Source organism: Candoia aspera, chromosome 2 (assembly GCF_035149785.1).
Source record: "Candoia aspera isolate rCanAsp1 chromosome 2, rCanAsp1.hap2, whole genome shotgun sequence".
Taxonomy (NCBI): Eukaryota; Metazoa; Chordata; class Lepidosauria; order Squamata; family Boidae; genus Candoia; species Candoia aspera.
In genome coordinates, this window is record NC_086154.1 from 12,021,336 (window position 1) to 12,048,829 (window position 27,494).

The 27,494-nt window shown below is 43.6% G+C and overlaps 1 protein-coding gene across 1 annotated transcript; it reads right to left on the reverse strand.

The window, feature by feature from the left end:
* Nucleotides 1–1,429: 1,429 nt before the first annotated feature.
* Nucleotides 1,430–26,582, reverse strand: LOC134489869 (zinc finger protein 569-like). The gene is made up of 11 exons (XM_063292742.1): nt 26,577–26,582; nt 26,124–26,461; nt 21,713–21,722; nt 20,211–20,337; nt 20,003–20,098; nt 16,545–17,561; nt 14,516–14,576; nt 9,445–9,526; nt 7,284–7,410; nt 5,654–5,764; nt 1,430–2,869 (listed from the first exon to the last, which is right to left on the reverse strand). The coding sequence occupies exons 1-11, from the start codon at nt 26,580–26,582 to the stop codon at nt 1,695–1,697; spliced, it is 3,150 nt and encodes a 1,049-aa protein (XP_063148812.1). The 3' UTR covers nt 1,430–1,694.
* Between the last annotated feature and the right edge of the window lie 912 nt (nt 26,583–27,494).

A 27,494-nucleotide genomic window follows, 5' to 3' on the forward strand; every position in this document is an offset into this window, starting at 1 on the left:
TGCCACTGCATCTCTGGGAGCCCCTTGGGGCTGCAGTGGGTCTGCAAGCAGTGGAGGGGGGACCCCTCCAGAGCAGCCCCTCCAGCATCCCAGGTGCCCCTTTGTTCCAGTGGACAGCTGGAGTCTCTGCGGAGGGACGTTTCATCATGTTTGGTGGATCTGTAAAAAAACTAGAAGATTTTGGATCCAAACACATGCACTGATTCAGAAGTTCTTAAAGATTAATACAGAACTGAAACCAGTTTTTCTTTTGGGACTGGTGCAGAAAACTGCTGGAAAAAAGGCACGGAATTTTGTTCTTGTACATGACAACTGCAGCGAGATCATTGTGTGCACAAAGGTGGAAAGATCCAGCATTACCCACAATGGAGGAACAGTTGGTGAAAATGATGGAACTTGCTCAGATGGCCAAGCTGACTTCTTTGATCAGAGGAAAGACAAAGTCTACATTTACTGCTGGCTGGAAATCCCTTACGGACTTTTTGCATGAAACAGAAAAAAATCAACTTTGGAATTACGGTTTTGATGATTAGATAGAACGGACTATAGAAAGAAGAGAGGCATGTTGTAACCACAGAGTAAGAGATAAACTTACAATTGTACTTATAACTGCTGTAACGAAAATCAGAAGCTCCTACTTTGTATTTTCTTTTCTATTTTTATTCTATTTTTTCTTTCATTCTTTATTTTTTGCACTTTTTGCTTTTTCTTTGATCTCTTCCTCTTTCTTTTTTCTTACTACATATTAGTTTGTATTATCTCTTTATGACACACACACACACACACACACACACACTAGATTCTTGGCTGAACTGCCCACCTGATCTGCGGAGAGCTCCCCAAGAACCGTTCAAAAACCCACAGGATCCATCAGGCGCCTAGAGCAGACCGACCTAACAGTGCTTCCCTTCTGTGGGTGGCGGTTGCACCCCAGAGCTCCATAGCAAGGGGGCTTGGCACCAAAGCTGTTTGTGGTCACCCGCCAAGAAATGATTAAGATTGCAGTCCAACCTAAACTCGCTAGGTATCCACTGAGTAGCCTGGGAATAACAGGGAGACTACCAGTAGCAAGAGATTCCTCTATTAGCATTTACAGGTAGTCCTCATTTAGCGACCACAATTGGGACCAGCAACTCAGTTAAGCGAAGCAGTCACTAAGTGAAACCACACCTGTGCTTGTGATCTTACTCAGCTTTCCTTTGCTTTACAGACCTGGAAAATTCATAAATGTGAGGATTGGTCTTGAAGTTACTTTCTCATCACCATCGTAACTGCAAATGGATGCTAAACAAGGCAGTCGCTAAGCGAGGACTACCTGTAATTTGGGGTCAGGGAGTCATGAATTCAATGCAACCAGTTTACCATTGAGTGACTAAAGTTGTTCATCAAACCCAAGGACTTTCCCATGGAAATTAATCATGACTTTAGATTGCAGAAAATCCAGCCCTGATTTTATTTCCTGCCTGGTATTACATCAGAGGTCTCAGTCAAGAGCATACAGCCTCTGCAAAGGTTAAGACATCCATTTCCCTCCTTAAAAACTTTCCCCAAATCCTCCAAAAGGCAAAACAATGGGTGGGTCATCCATGTTGAAGTTACACCAGAGGTCTTAGAGAGCTGTAATTTTGGGTCCCTGGTCTTGAGTCATTGACAGAAAAGCCCTGATGAGGAAACATAAATGTCCTTCGAAAGGTTCAGAGTAGCTCACGCTTGACCATTTTAGGATGTGGTGACGCTCGTGTGGTTATTCCCAGGGGCTGCTGGTGTTTTGAGACTTTCTCTTTCATGTGAAACTTCTGGTGTTTCACAATGTGCGACCGGTGAGAAAAGCATTTCCCGCACTCCAGACATTTGTAAGGCTTCTCTCCAGTGTGGACTCTCTTGTGGGCCAAGACATTTGATCGGTCTGAAAAGCATTTCCCACACTCGGAACACGTGTAGGGTTTCTCTCCCGTGTGGACCCTTTTGTGCCTGGCGAGGGAGGAGCTGTCCGCAAAACATTTCCCACACTCCGAACACACGTAAGGCTTCTCTCCCGTGTGGATGCGCTGATGTTTGACCAGGCCTGACCGCTGAGCAAAAAATTTCCCACACTCCAAACACGTGTAGGGTTTCTCGGCTGTGTGGACACGACAGTGTTTCACGAGAGATGAGGGACGAGGAAAACATTTGCCACACGCCAGGCACTCGTACGGCTGCTCTCCAGTGTGGACCATCCAGTGACTCACAAGGGTCGAGTGCTGGTCAAAACACTCCCCACACTCTGAGCATTTGTACGGGTTCATCCCCCTGTGAATCCTCTGGTGAGCCACCACGTGGGACCTGTCCGCAAAACACTTCCCACACTGGAGGCACTTGTAGTGTTTCTTTCCAGTGTGAGCTCTCTGGTGCCTCACAAAGGCCGGGTGGTCAGCAAAATGTTCCCCACACTGCAAGCATTTGTGTTGCTTCTCTTGGAGGTGGACCTTCTGGTGGCTCGAAAGGCCCGACTCATGAGCAAAACACTTCCCACATTCCAGACACGTGTGCTGCCCATCTGCAACCTGGTCCTGATAGTGGTTGACAAGGGCAGAGGACCACGGGAAATGCCCCCCACAGTCTAGGCACTCACACGACTCCTCTCCTGTGTGGATCTTCCAGTGGTCGATGAAGATGGAAGATTGTTGAGCATGTTCCCCACACTCCATGCACTCATAAGGTCTCTCTGCCATGTGGGTTCTCCGTGGCATTCCAGGGCCTGACCAGCAATCAAAAATGTTCTCGCAGGTCCCACACGGGAAGGACTCCTTTCCCACAAGGATTTTCTGGTCCACATCATTGCAGTATTTGTTGCACAGTGGAGGACACACGCTGTTTTCCACAGCATCATCTGCTGGAATAAAAGACAAATACGACGTTCATTGCTAGGCTTCAAATAGCTTAGAAAGGCCATCAGTAACATGAGAACCCATAATGTTTAGTCTAGCTCAGTGTTTTTCAACTTTGGCAGCTTTCAGATGTGTCGGCTTCAACTCCCAGAATTCCCCAGCCAGTATGGGAATTCTGGGAGTTGAAGTCCACACATCTTAAAGCCATAAACGTGCACTGCCCTCGGTAGAAACCGTTTGTAAATATACGCAGAGCGAAAACATAACACCTCACTGCAAATCAAGCTCTATTTGCTCCTTTTCAATGGCAAGATGAACTTCGTCTTTAAACAGATGCCAGATGCTGCTGGACGAGAGGGCAAATAGCTTGAGCCAAGCCTGTGCTGGTTTCACTGACGTTGCATGACAAGATGTGAAAACTGCCAATTAATTTAGCCTAAACACTTTAATGTGCTTTTTAATATATTGCATTTATGTCCTATCTTTTCAGCCTTGTCAGCTGCCCAGGGTTGCATTTCTGAGATGGGAGGCCATATAAATAGAGTGGGTTGAGCACTCTGGAAGTGACGAGGAACATCTTGCCAGTTCAGAGCCTTGAAATGGACATTAGATTCGCTTTCACTTCCTCTTTTAGCTAACAGTGGAAATTACTTATTAAACTCCTTTTTGAAAATTAGGAACCTTCCAAAGGGCGAGTTTCAGCACACCGGGAGAATTTCCTTCAATCCCTGATGAAAGAAGATTTCTGTAAGTTTAAGGATTAAAAAGAAAAATTTTGACTTTTGGAAAACAGCAAAAGGGAGTTAAGAATTGATTTTGGGTAGTTAAAGTGCCAGATGGACTTGCAATAATAGTTTTTATGGACTGTTTAAAATTTTATAAAGGCATATTTGAAGACTCTGAGATTAATTGTAAGAATCCCCTCGTGGGAAAGTTCTGGCACTGAAAAATAATCATATGATAAGAGTGGACTTTGAAGGTTAACTAGAAGGAACCAGATAGCATTTAAAGGGGAAGATTCTTATTAACATAATGAAGCAGCATTATTTGACTGTAAAACAAATTAAGTCTGTTTGGGAACAATACACTCAGGATTTACTCCTAAAATTATCTGCTACTATAAAACTGGATTTAAGAGAGGCTATAGAAGAAGAACAGATGATACCGGATGAGACTGAGGCAGCCCTGGATGTGGATTTGAAGCTGGATCGCAAAAGCAACATGGAAAAAGATGCTGTGGATTTGAAAAATGGACTTAAAACTGCCAGAGCATGACATGGAAAAAGATGTTAAAATGGAGAGTCAAATGAAATTAGCTGATGCCTTAATAATCAAATGAAAGTGAAGAGGAACTGAGGAGCCTTATGATGAAGGTGAAAGAAGAAAGTGCAAAAGCTGGTTTGCAGCTAAACCTCAAAAAAACCAAGATTATGGCAACCAGCTTGATTGATAACTGGCAAATAGAGGGAGAAAATGTAGAAGCAGTGAAAGACTTTGTATTTCTAGGTACGAAGATGACTGCAGATGCTGACTGCAGTCAGGAAATCAGAAGACGCTTAATCCTTGGGAGAAGAGCAATGACAAATCTCGATAAAATAGTTAAGAGCAGACACATCACACTGACAACAAAGGTCCGCATAGTTAAAGCAATGGTGTTCCCCGTAGTAACATATGGCTGCGAGAGCTGGACCATAAGGAAGGCTGAGCGAAGGAAGATCAATGCTTTTGAACTGTGGTGTTGGAGGAAAATGCTGAGAGCGCCTTGGACTGCAAGAAGATCAAACCAGTCCATCCTCCAGGAAATCAAGCCAGACTGCTCACTTGAGGGAAGGATATTAAAGGCAAAACTGAAATACTTTGGCCACACAATGAGAAGACAGGACACCCTGGAGAAGATGCTGATGCTAGGGAGAGTGGAGGGCAGAAGGAAGAGGGGCCGACCAAGGGCAAGGTGGATGGATGATATTCTGGAGGTGACGGACTCGTCCCTGGGGGAGCTGGGGGTGTTGACGACCGACAGGAAGCTCTAGCGTGGGCTGGTCCATGAAGTCACGAAGAGTCGGAAGCGACTGAACGAATAAACAACAACAACTTAATAATCAAAGGGAACATACAAATAACAAAACAGAAGAGTGACTTGGAAAGACTACATGTTGGATTTACAAAAGGAGTGTTTTAAACCAACGAAGCTGTTGACAAACAGAAATTATTGTGGCTGTTCCTGCAAGGATACAAAGACATGATAAGAAATGAACGTGGGGGACATTGACAGGGTTAAGGATCATGCTTCTTAAAAGTAAACAGTAGCTCTACAAAGTTAATCTATCTGATCAGGGTCAAAATATGTATGTTGTGATTTCTGGCAGTTATTAGTAGGACTTTTTTCTTTTCACCAGGTCTGTACGGCAAGGCTTTAAGAACAGACCTTTGCTAATTAGAATTAAATGATTTTTTTATACTTTGATTATTGAGAAGGGACGAGATATGGGAAGAAGAGATCATTTTTTTTCCTTTTTTTTAACTAGAGAAGGTCTTACTGAAATTGTTTATACTTGTCTAGAGCGAGCGGGAGGTCATCTTTTATATATCTTTTTTTTTCTTTTTTTCTGTCTTTCTGCACTTCTTTTTCTTTTCTTTTCTACATTTTCTTAGTTTGTATTAGTCTTTTATCTTTGCATTTGTAAACTCCAATAAAGTTATCATTAAAAAAAAGGGGCAAGGTGCATTCCAGACATTTCTAAGAGCAGAATGTGCTGGGGAGAGCTGTCTGATTGCAAACCCTTCACCTGCACTGGTGTTGGAGATCTCCGCATCGGCCACTTGAGGGGCTTCTGGCAGCCACGGCTCTTCCCCACGTTCTATCTGAGAGATCAGGGCAGGCTTGAGGGTGAGGAAACCTGAAGGCCAGGAGATACGGAAAAAGGTGATCAGCAGAGCAATGGTCAGTTGTGACGCGCAGGAGCAGGTGTGCCTACAGAGCTTAGATGCTGCTAAGAAGCAGGCGGAGCTTCGATGGCACCGTGGCGGCCGCCATCTTGACATTTTTGACCATTCCTGGAAGCCACCCCGTGCAGGAGCAAAACGTGGCAATAAAAAAAGATACAACCTCAAGATAAATCGTAGCAGAAATCCCAAAGAGGTTGGCCATCGCTATGATCCTAGGCCCAGTTTCCTAGGAATCAGCTGAAATGCGTTTGAATTAGAAATGCAACCGATCTTGCCATCAAGGAACAAGATTTCAACTGAAGGAGGAGACTGAAAAAATAGAAAGTGGCCTCCACCTTTGCCTGATCCTTTCCTCCTCCTGAGTGCCTTTCAGACTTGCCTCCTGCAAACTATAATAAAGCTTTAAAAGTTTTGAAAAACTTTGCAGCCTTTGCCATACACTTGATCCTGAATCTCAGTGTAAACCAGTGTTTCTCAACCTCAGCCAATGTAAAACGTGTTGACTTCAACTCCCAGAATTCCCCAGCTAGCAAGGCTAGGGAATTCTGGGAGTTGAAGTCCACACAACTTACAGTGACTGAGGTTGAGAAACAGTGGCGCAAACCAATACATCAGTTCCATGTCTTACCATTGTATTATATTTATAGTCCACCATTTATAACCCTCTGGAAGTTTGAAATGCTATAATTATATCCCCACCACAAAAATCCACAATCTACCGCAACAATCCAACGGGTGAGGTGGTGCTGACTGAGAGTGGCTCATTCAAGTCCCTGTGAGCCCCTTGTCAAGTGGTGACTTGAAGCCTGGTCACCCCAGTGTCAATCCAACCCATCTCCCACTACGCAACACTTACAGTGACCGTATTTTCTTGGAAATAAATAAAGGACAAACCTGAAAAAGGGGCAAGTCTGAAAGGTTCATAAGGTTTATGTTTACAACTTTGCCTTACAAAGGAAAGTTCTGGCGCGAAACCAAGAAGAACTTTACAAAAAAAGCATCTTCTGATAATAATATCTAAAATGTGTAAATTTATTTTAAAAAGACAATTCAATTTCCATGTTTTTTTCTACGAATGGGAAAGGCTATGCATTCAGCGGCACCATATGTACAGTAAAGGCTAAATAAAGGACAAAAGTGAGTGCGTGAAAAATAAAACTAAAGGACAGCTTTCTGACACATAGCCACGTAACTATACTGGCTCAAGCTTTCTTTGTAACATCCTAGAACAGTGTTTCTCAACCTTGGCAACCTTAAGGTGTGTGGACCTCAACTCCCAGAATTCCCCTGTCAGCAGGAAGTCCACACATCTTAAGGTTGCCTAGAAGGTTAATGAAGACCTCCCTTGTTGAAGAACTCTATGGGACTATAGAAAACATTCTCTAGTCTCACTATTTATGAGCCTAACGGGCCATAGAGAGTACCTATCAGCCTTTCATCTCTGGCAAAATGGGACATCAAGCCCCTTACCCAAAGAGGTCACGATCCCATAATTCTCCACCATGACATCTTCGTACAAAGCTCTCTGTTCTGGATCCAGCAGAACCCCCTGGTCCTCTGTGAAGTACACAGCCACATCTTCAAATGTCACTGAACTCTGCAAGAAAGATAGCATTCTTAACCAATCTGCATACTGTGTGTGTGTGTGTGTATACAATATTTATATATATAGTGTAAATATGTATATTTAGCTAGCTAGCTAGCTAGAAATTTATTTAGATTTTAAATAATTTTTTTAAATATTTTTTTAAAGTCATTTATCTATCTATCACATTTATATGGCTGCATATCTAACCAGTGGAACTCTAGTGCAACCTATGAAGCCATGTATCAAATTAAAATAGTCTCATGATCATCAGTAGAAAGCAAGATGATTCACCAATCAAGACCTTATTTACATGGGTAGGTATCCTTAGGTTATAAGCAATTTACGCTTTCAAAAACTAAAATTCCAGGCCGAGTGCTCCATACCATACCTGCAGCGTGGCACAATATTTGATGGGGACAGAGATTGGATTTTCTCACAAAACTCTGACAGAAAACAGAAAACAGAAAACAGAAAACCAAAAACAGAAAAACAGGAACAGAAATCTCATTTATGGAGCTACTGAAAAACAGTAACCCTGTACAAAAAGCTGCACTAACTGGAAGGCAGAGATCCTTCCAATCTATGTCAAATCACTCAGCAATATTGTAATAAATCCCAATCTATCTCTTATCCATTCCTGACTTGATGTACATTGCAGACTCTAAGTAGATTTCAATGCTGTGTTCAAAAACAGTCCATTTCCTGAAGTCTCCCAGCTAAATAACATTGCTCAAGTCTTCCCCAGCTGCGTGGACTTCAACTCCCAGAATTCTCAGCATCATCCATGCTAGCTGAAGAACTCTGGGAGATGGTCCATCAGCCTGCAGGTTGCTCAATTACTGAAGAGCATTTCTGTCCATTTCATGAAAAGGAAGCCACCTTTCTCACTTTCAGGCAAGTCTCAGGAATTGTGGTCAGTGGACTGAAGTCAAATTCCATTATCCCAGCCAGCTTCACCACTCGAGAAAGTTATCATACCATCTAGATCTCAGGCCTCTATATCAGTGTTTCTCAGCCCTGGCAACTTTCAGATGTGTGGACTTCAACTCCCAGAACTCCCCAGCCAGCCATAGCTATGCTTATTTACCTCTGTGGGGACATATGCAGGATTCAGTTGTTAGTGGCTCCGTTGTTTCAACTATGCAACATATGCAGGCTTCAAGGCCAAGAAATTAAAGAGCTGGAGTAGTTTATGTCTGTTTTTTGTCTGTCATTCCTCATTCTCAAGGGAAGTCCAACTCAGGCATTTTACTGCCCAAGCAAAAACACACCTTCACCCCAGCCTGGATGCTCGGTATCCAAAGGCCATCAAGTTGTCACCAGTGGCAAGCATTTTCCCCCACCCCAGGCACTAAAAATGTAACAACACAAACAAATTAAATAGGTAATCCTCTCTTGTGACTTCAAGAACTGAGGCAGCTGTTTCCTGTTTCAAAAACAGTATTTTCCAGAGCACCCAGCCTCTGACACAAAAGCTGCCTGCTGGGTACCACCTAAAATAGGAATAACAGATTGCATGAAAGACGAGGAGCAACCCAAAGATTAAATAGAACATTGTATTGTTGTTTTTTTAATTTTTGCAGGACTCACTGAGGCTGAACGGTCCCTTTGTGGACAGAGGCTGAATTTAGGTAACTTCGTAATTCTTAGTCTCATCTCTCCCTCCATAATTCTGAAACGCTGCCTAGCCTACGTTAACCACCTCTCCCATTGGCCACCTGCCAAATGCATGGGACTACAAACCCCATCATCACCACGAAGCAGCCAGGTGAGGGAACTGAGGCAACCCAACACATCTGAAAGGCACGGGGTGGGGAAAGCCCTTTACACACTCCCCAAAAAGATCCCCTTCCCATTCCTTTTCCCCGGTCGCAAGAACTTTGCGAATTCTCATGACCGACCCGTCGCAAAGCAGGAATCCTGGAAGCATCTCTTTCTTCTTCCCGCCGCAGCTCCGCAATGCAAAGTTTTTGCACCCCTCCAAAAGTACGAAGAACGACAGAGGCTCCCCCGCCCACGAAGCCCGCTCATGCGCTTCCTTACCTGCCCTGGCGCCTCCGCCGCCTCCATACTTTTGACAATTCCATCACGTCGGCCACCCCTCGGCCAATCCAGCGTCTCGAACCTGGAATCAGGAAGCCCAATGGCCGCTGGGATTTGTGGTCCAATTTGCTTCCCTCCCGAATGGAACGGAGGCGCTTCTGGGACTCGTAGTCTTCCTTTCCTTTCACGACTCAGTGTTTCTCAGCTTCAGGCCCGTTCAGAGGGGTGGACTTCAACTCCCAGAATTCCCCCAGCCATGCTGGGTGAGGGAATTCTGGGAGTTGAAGTCCACCCCTCTGAACGGGCCTGAGGCTGAGAAACACTGCACTAGTTGAAACTTTGTTCCTCATTCTGCATCCAACCCAGGCATCCGTTTTGCCTGCACCCATCTGGAATTGTTCCTAAGGACACATTCAGCGCCATGCTGGATAAGGCAAAGGGTCCCAGCAGATCTGTAGCCACCCGGCTTTGGAGACCAAAATGTAAGGCGTAAAGGTGAAGGAAAGTACCCCCCCTCCACTACGTTTTATTTCTATAGCAAGTATTCAGGTATACTGTTCCTGAACATGGAGGCTCAGCTTAGGCATCATGCCTCTACAGTTATATTTTTCATACAAGGGAGTGTCTGAAGCACAGGCTAATAAGAGTGCATCCCCGCCCCCAGCGGTACTTACGTTTGTGAAAGTGTGCCATCGGTTACCCTCCATGGATAAACTGAACTTTTAACTTCCATAATTTCAAATTGGCCCAGCCACAATTTCTTTGGCACATTTACATTTTCTAACAAATGCATTGGAGCTTATGCATTATAAATGAAATGGTTTATTTAGTGGTGGTGATGGTGGTGATGGTAGTTGTTACATTACGTCTTTTGTGATTTCTGTACAAATGAAATTATAGAATTATAACAGGCCTAGTTAAATTAAAAGCAGGTACCTGTGTAAAACGAAGGAAAATGAAACTGGGCAGCAAAATTGTTTTATATGTATGTATGTATGTATGTACATTTAACTGACGACAAGAACTGCTTTATAAATTACCAATGTGAAAAAAATTAAAAAATTTATTTAGACACAGTTTATAGAATTGAGCAGCACAAAAACTTCTCAGATCAGAACGATTCCAATTAAAACTTGGAGAAATCCAGCAAATGTTTTTACAGATATTCATCCTTTCTTCCTGTCCCATCCCTCAATTTAATATTTAATTACACAGCCTTAAAACTAGCCCCGAGTATTTTCAGATTCAGGTTATGTGTGGGAAACGTAAGGCATCTAGTAAGAAATACTGCATGTATGCTAAAAAATCAAAGCTTCCTGTGCACGCCTAAAAGATGATGGGTATGGAAGCCATGATCTCCACCCCAGTTGGGGATGGTAAGACCCCGAGTAGCATGAGTCATAAAAGCTGCCAAACACAGGGCGGGACACGAAGTCTTTCAGCCAGGAAACTAGCTCCATTTTGGTGGGTCCTCTGGCACTGTGTGAACCCAGCAATGCACGAGAAAAAGACACAGCAGGGGTTCTGTGCCAGATCACAGGAGGATTGCTTGCTGCAGTCCATTTGCTTTGCCCGTTAACCAAAAGTGAGCAAATTCAGCAAAAAAAGTGCCTCCAAAGTTACCAGAAACGCACCTCCTCTCTCACAGGAAGACTGGCTGGATTGGGGGTGGGATGACTCTCAAAGTTGCATTGTGGGAGTATTACTCAAGGAGGATCAGACCCAAAGCTGTTTTGCAGTGCAGAGAATCAGAAGAGGTCTCAGGGGTTGAGACTACTAGAATTCTGGGAAGTCCCAATAATAACCAGATTCATTTGCCAACTTTTCACCTACTCTGGATCTTCCTGTAAAAAGTAGTTTTTCCTAACTGACTTTGGTTGATCTCAAAACAGCCAAGCCAGGTTTGGACTTGGATGGCAGGCCACCAGGAGATCCTAGAGTGATTCACTCAACTGGGGAGTCAAAATAGTACTTAAGAAGAAAGCAATGGCAAATCACAGCTTTTAAAAAAAAAAAAAACAGCATGGAATTGTCTATATCAGTGTTTTTCAAACTTGGCAACTTTAAGATGTGTGGACTTCATCTCCCAGAATTCCCTGGCCAGCATACGAGCCAGGGAATTCTGGAAGTTGAAGTCCATATATCTTAAAGTTGCCAAGTTTGAAAGACACTGGTCTATATAGTCACTAAAAAGCTAGCTCATCTCAGAGGAGACATTAATTCCTATCTTTCAGTTCACCAATTCTATCTGTCCTTACTGAATTAAAGTACTCAAATACATCCTGCTTTTAAATCCAGCTTTCCTGAACTTTCAGATAGCTCTCTCATTTTTAGTATCCTGCTTGATTTTTATTCTAATCTGGAAATGTTTTGTTCTAAATATGTTATCATGTGTGTCCAACATGGGAAATTTTTGTTATAAAATATTGGGTTGAAATTGAATTAATTAATTTAATGTAGTCCCATCAACTTCAGTGGCCCAGTGAATAACATCATTATTTTGTGTTTTGGGAGCTAATGGATATTTGTTGCTGTTCCTAATATTCATTGCACTTCCTTAGAAGAGTCCCCATTTCATCTCAAAAGTGGGATGAAACATCTCAGTCTTCCTTTTTCTTCTTTACCCAGCAAAGTTGTTGATAGTGTAATCCCTAAACTGAAAACATACAGGGAAATTCCTGCAATGTTGAGAGCCAGTCTGGTCTAGTGGTTAAGGCTCCAGGCTAGAATCCAGGAGACTGTGAGTTCTAGTCCCACCTCAGGCCTGAAAGCCGGCTGGGTGACCTTGGCCCAGTCCCTCTCTCTCAGCCCAAGAGCCAATCAGGCGTGGTAGGAGAGTTCTAGTCCCGCCTCAGGCCTGAAAGCCGGCTGGGTGACCTTGGCCCAGTCATTCTCTCTCAGCCCAAGAGCCAATCAGGCGTGGTAGGAGAGTTCTAGTCCCGCCTCAGGCATGAAAGCCGACTGGGTGACCTTAGGCCAGTCACTCCCTCTCAGCCCAACCACCTCACAGGGTTGCTGTTGTGGGGAAAATAGGAGGAAGGAGTATTAGGTATGTCACCACTTTGAGTTACATATAAAAATAATAACGGCAGGATAAAAATTTAAATAAATAAAATGTCTTTCAAATGATTCTGGATTTATGTAATTCATTTTATCATCCAAAATATTCAGTCATTTTCTTTTATTGTATATAATCTATGGAATGTAAATACTAATAACTGTCCATTCTTTTTATATATATATTTTTTTGTTTTCGCGACTTTGAATCATCCATGCACTTTTCTTGAAGATATTTTTCAGAAGTGATTTGCCACTTCCTTCCCTGAGCTGAGAGAGGGGGGCTGGCCCAAAATAACCCAGCCGGCTTTCATGCCTGAGGCAGGACTAGAACTCACAGCCTCCCAGTTTCTAGCCTGATGCCTCAACCATTACACCAAGCCGGCTCCTTGTTCTATTCATCTGACAATTAATTCATCCTATTTGAGGCTGTCATCCTACAGAGTAGGTTGAAGTAAACCAGATGGGACTTACTTCTGAGTTACATGTACTGTATAGGATTCCACCGTAAATCAGATTATGACACAACCTGATTTACAATAGAATGTTGTACATGTAATCCAGAAGTCAGCCTCGTGCAGTTACATCGTTTAAAAAACGCTATTCAAAATCTAATGCCAACTTCATTTCATGATGCAAGTGCTAAAGCAGTGTTTCTCAAATTTGGCAACTTTAAGACATGTGGACTTCAACGACCAGAATTCTGGGATGGGGAATCCTGGGAGTTGAAGTCCACATGTCTTAAAGTTGCCAAGCTTGCTGGCTGGGGATTCTGGGAGTTGAAGTCCCCGTGTCTTAAAGTTGCCAAGCTTGCTGGCTGGGGATTCTGGGAGCTGAAGTCCCCGTGTCTTAAAGTTGCCAAGCATGCTGGCTGGGGATTCTGGGAGTTGAAGTCCCCGTGTCTTAAAGTTGCCAAGCATGCTGGCTGGGGATTCTGGGAGTTGAAGTCCCCGTGTCTTAAAGTTGCCAAGCTTGCTGGCTGGGGATTCTGGGAGCTGAAGTCCCCGTGTCTTAAAGTTGCCAAGCTTGCTGGCTGGGGATTCTGGGAGTTGAAGTCCCCGTGTCTTAAAGTTGCCAAGCTTGCTGGCTGGGGATTCTGGGAGTTGAAGTCCCCGTGTCTTAAAGTTGCCAAGCTTGCTGACTGGGGATTCTGGGAGTTGAAGTCCCCGTGTCTTAAAGTTGCCAAGTTTGCTGGCTGGGGATTCTGGGAGTTGAAGTCCCCGTGTCTTAAAGTTGCCAAGCTTGCTGGCTGGGGATTCTGGGAGTTGAAGTCCCCGTGTCTTAAAGTTGCCAAGCTTGCTGGCTGGGGATTCTGGGAGTTGAAGTCCCCGTGTCTTAAAGTTGCCAAGCTTGCTGGCTGGGGATTCTGGGAGTTGAAGTCCACGTGTCTTAAAGTTGCCAAGCTTGCTGGCTGGGGATTCTGGGAGTTGAAGTCCCCGTGTCTTAAAGTTGCCAAGCTTGCTGGCTGGGGATTTTGGGAGTTGAAGTCCCCGTGTCTTAAAGTTGCCAAGCTTGCTGGCTGGGGATTCTGGGAGTTGAAGACCCCGTGTCTTAAAGTTGCCAAGCTTGCTGGCTGGGGATTCTGGGAGTTGAAGTCCCCGTGTCTTAAAGTTGCCAAGTCTGAGAAACACTGTGCTAAATTATACCATGACTTGTTGTCAACGCCCAAGGAATTATCTCAGCTCTCCAACAACTCACTTTTTCTTCATTTGACTGCAAGGTTTTTGGTCCTCACTGTACCGAAACATTACTGTATGAGGTTTGTCACTTTATGCAACACTTATTCACAGAATAATACACATATCAGAAACTATTCATCAATACAAAACTTCCAAAGACTCTACTGGAGAAACAACCGATTAACACTTTCCCTTCTTCATGAAAAACATCAACAATGCTTTTAAGATTATTTAAGATTATTTTATCAGTGCCAAGATACAAATTTCACTGGTTTGGACAGAAGTGTTGTGCAATGTGGAGCTCTTTCCCATTTAATTCAGCGGGAGCCTCTCACCAGGAAGAAACCTTTTTCCGTGCCAACACTCCAGATTCAACGCTGGCACTGGGAGAGGGTCCTGTTTAAAACACGGGTCTGACGTCTCCAGTCAGGGAAGACTAGCCTTCCCCAGCCTTGTGCTCTGCAGATGGGTTGGGTAATACCCACTTGGCCCGGAGGGTACAAACGAGAAGGAAGTCAGCAAACTTAAGTCTTTGTGCAGCCATTTGAGCTAACGCAAGTGCAAAAGAACTGAAGATAGTTAATGCGCTGGGAAGGCAATGGCAGTTTCTCACCTTTTGAAGAAATACGAGAAAACCATAGTGGACATCAAGAAGGAATGTCCCATGGGGACACACTGGGGGGGGCGGTTTCCCCTGGATTTTATTTCTCCACCACCCTGGGCCAGATCCAGCCCATTTTTGAACCAGGTCTTTCTTTTGCTAGTGTAACGGTATGTGGGAATGCCCTTGGGAGATGGGGGGAAGAGATGCTGCCTAGGGAATGATCAGATAAGAGAGGGCAGAGCCCAAAGCTGCATAACGGGGAGAGAAAGGAACTCAGAAAGGGCCCTCCCTAGTTTATCAGGCTGTAAAAGAGATGGTGGGAGATTTGTACTATCGGAATTGCAAGATTCTGTTGATGTAGCCTTACAATAAAGTAAAATTAGCTCATCTGGTCGTGTTTCCTGCCTGGTCTACCTGGGAAGGCTGACAGCTAGCTTCTCCCTACACTCAAGATTTGGTCCTGCTCTGTTCTGCTTTCAGCAAATTATCCTGTTCATGCATAGGTAGACAGTCAGATGGACAGAGGCATGAGCCACTATAAAAATAACATGGGGCCTCGCATGGTTGAACCACCGACCCCACCGGTACCTTTGGGCAGGTTTCACTCCTTGCTTCAGCTCCAGCCCCAGTGAAGGCTGCAACAGATTTTTCCTGAGGGAATTTATTCCTAAAGGAACTGGGTACTTAATTTGCTTAGTTCAAAGGCCGCAAGACCACTCTGCGCCATTTGAGAATCTTCCTGCTCATTCTGCTAAAAGGGGGTTCAACATGCAGGCCTGTCCCACAGTCCTGCACTGAATTCAACACGGCAACCTCCTCTGTTGCTTCTTTCTCGAGCCAGATATTCAGGGAGGCTCTAAAGCAGTGTTTTTCAAACTTGGTAACTTTAGGAAGTGTGGACTTCAACTCCCAGAATTCCTCAGCCAGCATGCTGACTAGGGAATTCTGGGAGTTGAAGTCCACACATCTTAAAGTTGCCAAGTTTGAAAAACACTGCTTTAAGGAGTCCCCAAGAAAGCACTTTTTCAGGTGTGCTGGAATGCTACCCCTAGAATTTTGGGGCATGCTAACTGGGGCATCCTGGGAGTTGTAGTCTTATCACATCAGAAGGTTACAGGGTAGAATACAGCATTAATTTTACCACTATCATTTCTAGACTAGCAATCAGCAATATCTTTAGAGCAACAAGGCAGTGATTTGGAAGGGCCCCCACTACCCTTCCATGCCAACCACTGTTTCCTTCTTAGAAAGACTCCTCCCCCCCCCCAAAAAAAAAGTTGGTTGCCAGCACCAGGGAAAAAAAACACAGCTGTAGAAAGCACCAGTTCAGTAGCACCCACAGAAGAACATTTACACACTTCACTGTTGCTGGATTTGCTGCTGTTTTAAAACGTTTGGCAGTTTGTTATTTCCTTATGATGAAGGATAAACCATGGACAAACCGATTAACCCAAATCATTGTGAGAGGAATAACATGGACAACTGAACCAATTTCTCCCACATGCAGCTGTCATTAAAACCCAGAAGACAGTCTTTCCCATAGTACTACATCTGTCTTCAATATTACTTCTGTTATCATTATCTCTGTCTTCCTCCATCGGCATCAATTAAGCATTCCTTTCAAGAACCTTTTTGCTTTCTTACTAAACGTGAATTATCCAGAATGTATTCCATTTGAGTCAGCCACTGCATACTGAATAACATGCCACCACTCTTCAAAGCCATTGTCTCACTTCAGGTAGTCAGTCATAGGATCTGACTCCTAGAATGAACCCGGTGGTGTACATGAAGGTGGGAACGCCGTCTAAAGCATTTCCCACACTCTAAGCATTTATAGGGTTTCTCTCCTGTATGGATTCGCTGGTGTTTCACAAGATTGGACAGCTGAGCAAAACATTTCTTACACTCCAGGCACTTGTACGGCTTTTCTCCCGTGTGGACTCTTTGATGACTCACGAGAGCCGAACGCTGAGCAAAACACTTCCCACATTCCAGGCATTTATGGGGCTTCTCCCCTGTATGGACTCTCTGGTGATTCACAACATCTGAATGGATAGCAAAAGACTTCCCACATTCTGGGCACTTGTAAGGTCTCTCCCCTGTGTGAATTCTCCTGTGTTTCACAAGATCTGATTGTTGGGCAAAACTTTTTCCACATTTCAAGCATTTGTAAGGTTTCTCCCCGGTGTGAATTCTCTGATGATTGACAAGGTTTGACTGATGAGCAAACCGCTTGCCACACTCCTGACATTTATAGGGTTTCTCTCCAGTGTGGACTCTTTGATGGCTCACGAGGACCGACTGACGTGCAAAACATCTGGCACACTGTAAGCATTTGTACGGTTTTTCTCCGGTGTGGACCCTCTGGTGATTGATAAGAACCGAGTGACGGGCAAAACATTTCCCACACTCCAGACACTTATACGGTTTCTCTCCTGTGTGGACCCTTCGGTGTCGGATGAGTTGTGATCTCTGAGTAAAACATTTCACACACTCCAGGCACTGATAAGGTTTTTCTCCTGTGTGGATCCGGTGATGGTTCACGAGGACAGACTGCCGTGAAAAACACTTTCCGCACTCAAAGCATTTAAAGGGTCTCTCTCCTGTATGGACACGCTGGTGTTTCACAAGTTCTGAGTGGTGAACAAAGAATTTTGCACATTCCAGGCATTTAAAAGGCTTCTCCCCCTTGTGAAGTAGTCGATGTATAGCAAGATCCGATTTCTGAACAAAGCATTTTCCACACTTTCGACAGGAATTCTTTTTTCTCAACCCCCCTGGGAAAGAAAAAGCAAATCTTGAGAATAGAAGGGAAACTAGAAGCCGATTAAACATATATATTCAAGAGGAATATGGCTATGGATGCTTGTAAGTGTCAGCTGCTGAGGAATGACAGATTTTTGAGGCTTCCTGAATGAGCATTCGCTTATCTATAGGACAGCAACAGCCAAACTGATACTGATGTTTTATATTCTGTATTTAAATATTGTACATGGTACCAATCGGTAAACAACATTTACATGCCATTCAAAAGAGACAATAGAAAAGCCAAAAGACCAGTACATTCCCTTGCCAGCAATCAATACCCAGATTTGCAAAAATCAACACTAGAATTAACACCAGGTGAACCATCAAACAGCACAAGACACCCTAACCAAGGAACTATCAACTCAGGCAATCAACCAAGCAGCAAACAACAGCCCAATCAAGGAACTCCCAAGGAGAGAACAACACCCCCACCAACACAAGCAGGGCAAGCCACGCTATATAAACTGAGAGCAAGGCCCCCTCCCTCTTTGCACTGAAGATGTTGCCTAGCCTGGCAATGAAACGTCTGCAAGAAAACAACAAGGCTCAGAGAGCACCAAGGACTCCATATTGTATATGTTTAATGTATATTTGCATGCTGTACCTGACTGCCTGGCTTGATAGTGATTGAGCGTAGAATTATTCAGCTAGTTTCATTTGAGCTCATTTTACGTATGAATTATGTTGTGTCTAGCTCCATTTTTCCAGCATCACAAGTTAATTTTGTCCGCTCTAATTCTCTGAAGATATTATACTTGTTACCATAAGAGGGAGCTCCTGAATAAGGAATCATTATTTGGGGCCATTTCATTGAGAAAATCTATCTATGTAGTTGCTACGGGTCAACACAGACTTGATGGCACATAATCAATCAATCAATTGGGGGCTATTAATGAAATGAATTTAAATACTGCTTCAACTAACAGAATTTCTATTGTGGATCTACTTGGATTTACTTGATTTTTATACATTTGGACTAATTTTAATCTTACTGATTTTCTGCATTTTAATGTTTATATTTATTTTTCAATTTGTTTGGACTATCCTGTATTTCTGGGGAAGGCAGTGGCAAACCAACCCCTATAGTCTGCCAAGGAAACGTCGCGAAAGTGGCATCCGTCCAAAGGGTCAGACATGACTCGGTGCTTGCACAGGGGACCTTTCACTCACCTTTTCATCCTGTATTTATTCTCAATTGACACTATCACAATTGGTTCCAACATACAGAACTGGATATTATTCTAAGGCTGAATAACCTAAATATGTGTTTTATTAAGACCTTATTATAAAACTTGTGATGTTTTAAGCACTTCCTTTGTATTGTTTCTTTATATTTATTGTTGTAAGCCTCCCAGAGTCACTTGCTGAGATGGGCAGCTATAGAAATCAATCAATCAATAAAATAAATAAATAAATAAAATAAAAATTGCACTGCATATGATTTTAGAGGAATTTATGTCATTTAATTCATCTTACTCTTAACATCATAATATCCTTTCCTGAATATGTTTGACGAAAATGCATTTCTTTAAGGATAAAATTCTCATTTGTTAAACATGAGTAACAGGAGGCAGAATAAAGACGATTTGCTAACAAGGAGAGAAGACCAGTAACAACAGAAGGGAGTTCCTCTGTTGTTCTATCACCAGTTAGAGATTTATTTACATGTGAATTGAGTAAGTTTCAAAAAAACTTGATTTAAAATGTAAACATTCAGAAGAGAACATGATTAAGTTGATTCAACAACAGTATAGAAGTCAAACTGGTTTTCAGTTAAAGGAAATTCTTTTAAGGCTGATTCCAGTGATAAATATGCTATGATAGCAACTAAGTTAGAACGGCACGATAAACATACTAAACATAATCCAAAAATTATCCTTGGAAGACAAAAGTCAGAAATAAAGAAGATGGAGGCTCAATTACAAAGAACAGAATTGTGCTGAAACCAAAGTCAGAGGGAAACCAGAAGATCTGGGGAGAGATGACTTAGAAAGAGAAATGGAACACCTACTCAAACAAGTAGTATCTGGATCTAAACAAAGATGAATCAATACAAATTCAAGACATCTATAGAATAACCCATGGACTGCATGTGGAAGCATCTTACCATGTAGCGTGCTCATTATTTTTATATATTTAAAGACAAAGGATGTAATAGTGTCATTAAAAAGACGTGGCATTCCTTTAAAGCTTGGAGGTACAATAATTGAGATTTTACAAGATGTCCCCCCAGATATACTTAGAAAGCAAAGAGAGAGAACTTTTTGACATCTTGTCTCTAAGAAGAAAAGATTAAACACAGGAGGACTACTTGGTTGCACTTGTAAGTATCTGTTCAAATAAAACATCCAGGCAAAAGAAGAGAGACTCCGTGGCTTCATCTACCAGCTGGGATCTCCCCATCCCTCACCTGAGCTGTTTTCATCCACACCTTGAGAATCCAGCAACCAGGGTTCTTCTCCCCGTTCCAGACGAGAGATGAGATTAGGCTTCGGAACAGGAAACCCTTGACAGAAAATCAAATTAAAAATCACTGTCCTGAAAATACAAGGGAGAAGCACAGATTGATCACAGCCCTTTGCATCTGTTTAGCTCAAAGGAGGAAGGAAGACTCGTACCTAAGGAGGCCACATTTTCGTAATTCTCCACCATGACCTCTTTGTATAAAGCTCTCTGGGTTGGATCCAGAAGGGCCCCCTGGCCCTCGGTGAAGTACACAGCCACATCTTTAAACGACACCAGCCTCTGAAAGAAGAAAGAACCGGGATTCAGCCTCCCTTTCCCTCCAAACCCCTCTTCCTGGGTCAGTCCCTGGCAGATGCAACTCTTTCAGCCAGACCCAGGAGGGCCAGAGGAGAAAGTGGAAACCAGTCTCCACAACTGGCCAAGAAGTGAAGCAAACATGCCCAGCAGCCATTCTCTTTCCAGCTCTACGTACCAGGGTTTCTCAACCAGGGTTCCGTGGCACCCTCGGGTTCCGTGAGAGGTCACTAGGGGTTCCCTGGGAGATCATGATTTATTTAAAAAATTATTTCAAATCCAGGCAGCTTCACATTAAACAAGTTTCATTCTTTATTTTCAGTTTAAGAATATGGTTAATGCGTCTATACAGGCCTACCCGTGAAACAAATGTAATAATTTTGCAACTTCTGGGCCTGAATGTGCAGCGGTTCCCCGAGGCCTGAAAAATATTTCAAGGGCTCCTCCAGGGTCAAAAGGTTGAGAAAGGCTGATGTAAACAATCAGTGCCCATCCCACCAAGCTCAAACTATGTAATAGCTTAACATGGTGCTCAGACATAATAAATAATCTATAGTCTGCCAAGAAAACGTCACAAAAGTGGCATCCCCCCAAAGGGTCAGGCATGACTCGGTGCTTGCACAGGGGACCTTTCACCTTTCACATTAGGAAAGAAAACACAGCAAACCATTTAAGGAACCTATATTCTATATTTATGTTTTGTTGTTTGCTCATCCTCAGTGACCATGGTAGGCTTTTTTATTCTCTGCTAATACTGTGGTTGCTGCTGTTTTAAATTGTTTTAATACACTGTTAGTCACCCAAAGACGCACTTGCAAGACAGGCGGCCGTGTAAATCATTTTAATAAAACAAATAAAATAATATGAGAAGCTCTAACTTTTCTCCATGTTGCAATTTGCAGATTTCTTTTTTCAGAGTCAAAAAAAAAAAGACGGGGAGCATGTTTGCATTAAATTCACTCAAAGCACAATTAAACTGACCCTCACTCTTTATGCTCAGCTGTCAACAGGGAATGCCGGTGGTTCTATTCATCTGAAATTTAATCAGGTTAGTTAAAGATCTAGCAGGCAGCTTACCACACAAAATGGCAAGCATTGTTAAACTTTCAGTTAGTTTACAGCTCAATAATTCAATGCAAGGTACAAGTCCAGAAACTGGGTTAATTCTATAACCAGCTTAGGTGTGTTATGTGGATGTTGATAAGGAATAGTTCCTTCCTGGCATTAACGCTGCCCTCACACTGAAGGCAATTTTGAATGGGCCTCTAATATTTGATGGACATTTCTTTCTACATGATTCATCTTCAGCTTTTGCCCACCTGGAAGCGGGGGACAATTCAGATGGCGATGTGGCCCTCACTTTTTCTTCTCTAAACAGAAGAAGGGAAAATTAAAGGAGGTCACAAAAAGAATACAGAAAATGCTCCCCTTTTCTGGATGCAGAAAAGGCCTTTGACAATTTGACAATGAAGACATTCCCGCTGGCTGGACTGAATAAAATGAATCCCAGGGAAGAGTCCAAAGCTTGAGTGAAAATCATATATCAACGGCAAGCAGCAAAAATTACAGCTAATGGAGCACTCTCCACAAATTTTCAAATAAGTAAAGCACAAGGCAAGGATCTCCACTCTCTGCTTTATAATTCATCATTGTTCTAGAAATATTGGCAGAAAAGGTCTGAGGTGATAAACAAATTATCAGGTCTTAATATCCGTGGAGAGGAAAATAAGCATAAATGTTGTGCAGATGATGTAGTTTTCACCATCACAGAACCACAAAGGGCAATAAAACAGTTGAATGAAATGGATTCATAGTTTTGGAGAATCCTCTGGGTACAAAATAAATGCCTAAAACCGCAAAATAATTACAGGATACTTAATGCGAGAAGAAGTTTATCTCTTGCAGGAAGAATCTAGCTGTCAGATAACCTGCTCAGTGAAATACTTTGGTCTGCATTTGACAGCTAATACAGTAATCAAGAAATATATCAAAACAATTATGCCAAATTATGGCAAGAAATCAAAAGACTTCTCAAAAGGTGTAGAAAAGCTATCTTGGTTAGCATCAATTGCAATTATCAAAATGAACCCATTGTCCAAGATAAATTACTTGTTTCAAATGGTGCTAATTCCCATCTCAGAGAAAACCTTACAAGAATGAGAAGAAAGTAAATTTACCTGGAGTGGGAAAAGACCAGAGTTAATTTAAAAATTTACAAGATTCAAAAGACAGAAGGGGTCTTCCTCTTCCAAATTTTAAATTCTATCATAAAGCAAGTTGCTTCTGGTGGTTAACAGAGTAGAGAACATTCCCGATTAGTAGAATGTAAATATCTGAAGAAGCAGACCCAACCAATGGACTCCACAGATATTTATGGTACAGAGACACAAAAGAGAACAAAAACCTAAAAAGACATATTATCAGACAGTTTGGTAAAAGCATAGAATTCCATCAGGAAAAATAACAAGCCCAAGAATCTCACTGTTAACCTTTCCTTCAAATGCTTTCCATGCTGGAGATAATTATAGTAAGAAAAAATGGAATTAGTATGCAGATATGGTTCCATGAATAGATTAAAGACAGAGTAAGAATTACTCAAAAGGCTGGAATACACCATAGATGATGTACTTACAAATTGCTGGAAGGCTAGAATCTGATCTTAAGAATGAGGGAGGGACATTAATGACAGGATTTGAAATGCGTATATAAAATCAACACCATCTGTTAGGGCACATATATAAACTCTTACTCAGATATGACATGGAGATGGAATAAATTAAAAATTGCATGATAAAATGGATGTGGAACTTTAAAGAAACAGTCACAACACAACAAGGGGAAGAACTATGGACCAAATCCATAAAATTCACTCCAAGTTATAATCCAAAAGAAAATTGGTATAAAATGTTTTACCGATGGTACATAACTCCATCAATAATCTGAAAGATAGATAAATCATACAGCAACAAATGTTGGAAATGCCATGAAACACAGGGGACATTTTACCACATGTGGGGCACATGTAAAAAAACCTCAGAAATATTGGAAAGAGATATATGTAGTACCATCTGAGAATTTTAGAAATTAACTTTGAAATGAAATCACATTTTGATTTGGTATAATTCCAGAATATGTTAACAAGAAACATCAGAACTTACTGAGATACATGCTCACAGCTGTGAGGATAAACTTTGCCCCGCATAGGGAGAAAGATATAGCACCAAAGATATGTGATTGTGAACTTAATCTTGGAGGATACACAACAGTGGCAAAATGTACAACAGAAGCTTAACTACACATAAGCAAGAATGGCTCCCATATACACAATATATCACTCCGCAAAGCAAATACAAACACAGTATGGTTTTTAAGGGGGGGTCTAAATGTTTATGAGAGACAGTTTGGTCTAGTGGTTAAGGCACCAGGCTAGAAACTGGGAGGCTGTGAGTTCTAGTCCCAAATTAGGCATGAAGCCAGCTGGGTGACCTTGGGCCAGCCCCTCTCTCTCAGCCCTAGGAAGGAGGCAATGGCAAACCACTTCTGGAAAACTGCAGGGACTTCTCCAGGCAGTCTCCAAGAATCAGACATGACTGAACAGATTAAAAAAACAGTGTTTCTCAACCTTGGCAACTTTAAGATGTGTAGACTTCAACTCCCAGAATTCCCCAGCCAGGATTTCTGGGAGGTGAAGTCCACACATCTTGAAGTTGCCAAGGTTGAGAAACACTGTTCTAGATCATTGGATACTCTGAAGGGGCTATTTTATTTCAGACACGGATAATCATTTGCAGATAAGTACCAAAAACAGGGACGCGGTGGCTGTCACCGCTGAGCTGTCGATCGGAAGGTCGGCGGTTCGAAACCGCACGGCGGGGTGAGCTCCCGTTGCTCGTCCCAGCTCCTGCTCACCTAGCAGTTCGAAAACATGCAAATGTGAGTAGATCAATAGGTACCGCTTCGGCGGGAAGGTAACGGCGTTCCGTGTCGTCATGCTGGCCACATGACCCGGAAGTGTCTATGACAACGCCGGCTCCAAGGCTTAGAAACGGAGATGAGCACCGCCCCCTAGAGTCGGATTCGACTGGACTTTACGTCAAGGGAAACCTTTACCTTTACCTTTTACCAAAAACAGCTGAGGGAGAAGCTGTCTTCTGTTTTTTTGTTCTCAGTGGGAATTCTGGTGCTCAAAATGTTCCTGGAGGTGGTCGTAAGTCCTTCAAAAAGGTTTCTAAAAGCAATTAAGCCCATTGCCAACACCCCCTTTTATGAAAGTGACTTGTGTAGCTTAAGTTGGAGGCCTGTTCTGTTTTGGCAACGCTAATACATCATGCAACGTGCTGGGCTTGAGGAATCCAAGGCTGGAGTTAAAATTGATGGAAGAAACATTAACAATCTCAGATATCCAGATGATACCACTTTGATGGCTGAAAGTGAAGAGGAACTGAGGAGCCTTATGATGAAGGTGAAAGAAGAAAGTGCAAAAGCTGGCTTGCAGCTAAACCTCAAAAAAACCAAGATTATGGCAACCAGCTTGATTGATAACTGGCAAATTGAGGGAGAAAATGTAGAAACAGTGAAAGACTTTGTATTCCTAGGTGCAAAGATTACTGCAGATGCTGACTGCAGTCAGGAAATCAGAAGACGCTTAATCCTTGGGAGAAGAGCAATGACAAATCTCGATAAAATAGTTAAGAGCAGAGACATCACACTGACAACAAAGGTCTGCATAGTTAAAGCAATGGTGTTCCCCGGAGTAACATATGGCTGCAAGAGCTGGACCATAAGGAAGGCTGAGAGAAGGAAGATCGATGCTTTTGAACTGTGGTGTTGGAGGAAAATTCTGAGAGTGCCTTGGACTGCAAGAAGATCAAACCAGTCCATCCTCCAGGAAATCAAGCCAGACTGCTCACTTGAGGGAATGATATTAAAGGTAAAACTGAAATACTTTGGCCACATAATGAGAAGACAGGACACCCTGGAGAAGATGCTGATGCTAGGGAGAGTGGAGGGCAAAAGGAAGAGGGGCCGACCAAGGGCAGGATGGATAATGATGGATAGATGGGGAGCTGGGGGTGTTGATGACTGACAGGAAGCTCTGGCGTGGGCTGGTCCATGAAGTCACAATGAGTCGGAAGCGACTGAACGAATAAACAACAAAAAATGATCCTATAATATTACATTGGATTAATTCGTACATTTGAACCAACTTTGTTAAATAACTTTAATATTTCCATAAAGTTGCTTTTTTTAATGCTGAAGATTCCTAACAGCTAAAGATTTAGAAATGTGTTAAGAAAGAGCAATGCCCTAACATTTCGTCATTCAGTGGAACAAATACAGTGTGCTTCTATGCTAAACCGTGGCTTGTTTGAACACAATGATGCAAGATATGGAAGCTGGCTTGACACAGGTTTAAAGCAAAAATGAAGCATCCCCTTGAATGAGTGTATTCAGAAGCGCAAACAGATGCCACTAAGGCCCTGGCTTTGATTTAATTTATCCATTTCAGAAGTTGAGAAACCTACAGCTCAGTTCACCACTGGGGACATTTAATGGCATTCAAAGCACATTTCATTTGTCTAAAACAAGAAGGGAGGGCAGACCACAGATGGTACAGCGATCCTGTCTAAAAATGGCACCAGGGCTGCATTTATTCCCCCGTGTCAACCGAGGGTCCCCATCACCCCCACCACTTCAAAACGGGTTTGCATTCACGGGGGAATCCTGGCAAGCAGAGCAAATCCAACGGATTAAACGCCAAGTTGACCCACCGATCTCGAGCCTCCCCCTTAGGATACCGGAACGAGGCGGGCAGGGACGGCCCCGCCTGGCCCGCTTTCTCCCACCTGCTCGCCACTCCTCGCGCATCTGGCGGGTTCCGGCTAAGGACCGGCCGCCCCGCCAACTTCTCTAAGAGCAACTTCGGCCGTTCGCGACCTGGAGGGGCGTCCCAAAGCCCGCGCGTCGGCCGGAGGATCCCCTGCACCGAAAGGCAGACTCGCAGCTCCGAGCTGGGGTCCCCAGAGCGCCCCCCAGCTCTCCCCGCGGCGGAAGACAAAGGGGGCTCGCTCGGCCGCCCCCCTTGCTTGCTTCTGCATCCTTCCGAGGGCTGCGACCGCACAGCCGGGCTGAGCAAAGCCCAGACAAAGGGGCGGGTGGTCCGCCCCCCCCGCCTCCCCAGCGGGACCCCCCGATGCCCCGGTTCCGCCGCCGCCGCCCCTCACCCGCATTGGCCGACTGCGCCACGGCGGCTCTCCCCGGGGGTTTTCCCGCGGCTTCGACCCTTCAGGGCAATGCCTCCGCCTCCGCCGCCGCCGCCGCGCGGGTCCGCGCCTCCTCCTCCTCCTCCTCCTCCATGCCCGCTCGCGCAATCTCCGCCGCTAGATCTGCAGCCGGGGAGGACTCCGGAGCCATCTGGCTGCTGGGACATGTAGTCCTCCTCCGGTCCTTCGCCAGCCCTGCATAATACCCCCCGCCAAACACACACGCGGGCTTCTGGGAGCTGTAGTCCCCCCCCTCCCTTAGGCATCCGCGACAGTAGTTTATCTCGCTCGCCTGGCGTTAAGGCAGAAGCAAATGACAGACGGCGACGTTAACCCGGTGACGCTTTGCAATTGAGCGCTGGATTTGCACCACCTGTAATCACCACCCTGAAATTCCCAAAACCCGCGAAAGCATCTCCCACGATAGAAACGGTTCTTGCGCACGGCTCCCGATTGTGAAAATCCCGCAACTACAAGCCTGGAGTTATTTGTCCGTGATCTTTCTATATTTGAACATTTTGCCACCTGGAATATTTGGATTCCCTGCATTAGTTAATTTCCCATTTTTCTACTGTTAAATAAAAGGACTTAACGCTGGTAATTTGTGTATCACAGTGTGGGTGTGTATGTAAGATGAGGCTCCATTAACACACAAGATACATTTTCCCCCTTGTCCATTTCCATTGCAGTGCTCTTGACAAAGAATTTTGCCTAAAACCCAAACACCCATCAACATGTTTAGACTGTTTGCTGCAGCTTTGCTCCAGCTACCAATGTCTACCTCAGTGTTTCTCACCCATGGGGACTTTAAGACCTGTGGACTTCAATTCCCAGAATTCCCTAGCCAGCCATAGGGAAACCATGCTGGCTAGGGAATTC

Bases quoted from the DNA above. Each gene is read 5' to 3' on its own strand.
- LOC134489869 (XM_063292742.1), bottom strand. The intron at 20,099-20,210 runs GTACGAGTCTTC...TTTTCTGTCAAG, and splicing joins CGAAAATGTGGCCTCCTTAG to GGTTTCCTGTTCCGAAGCCT. The intron at 17,562-20,002 runs GTGAGGGATGGG...TTTCTTTCCCAG, and splicing joins TGTGGATGAAAACAGCTCAG to GGGGGTTGAGAAAAAAGAAT.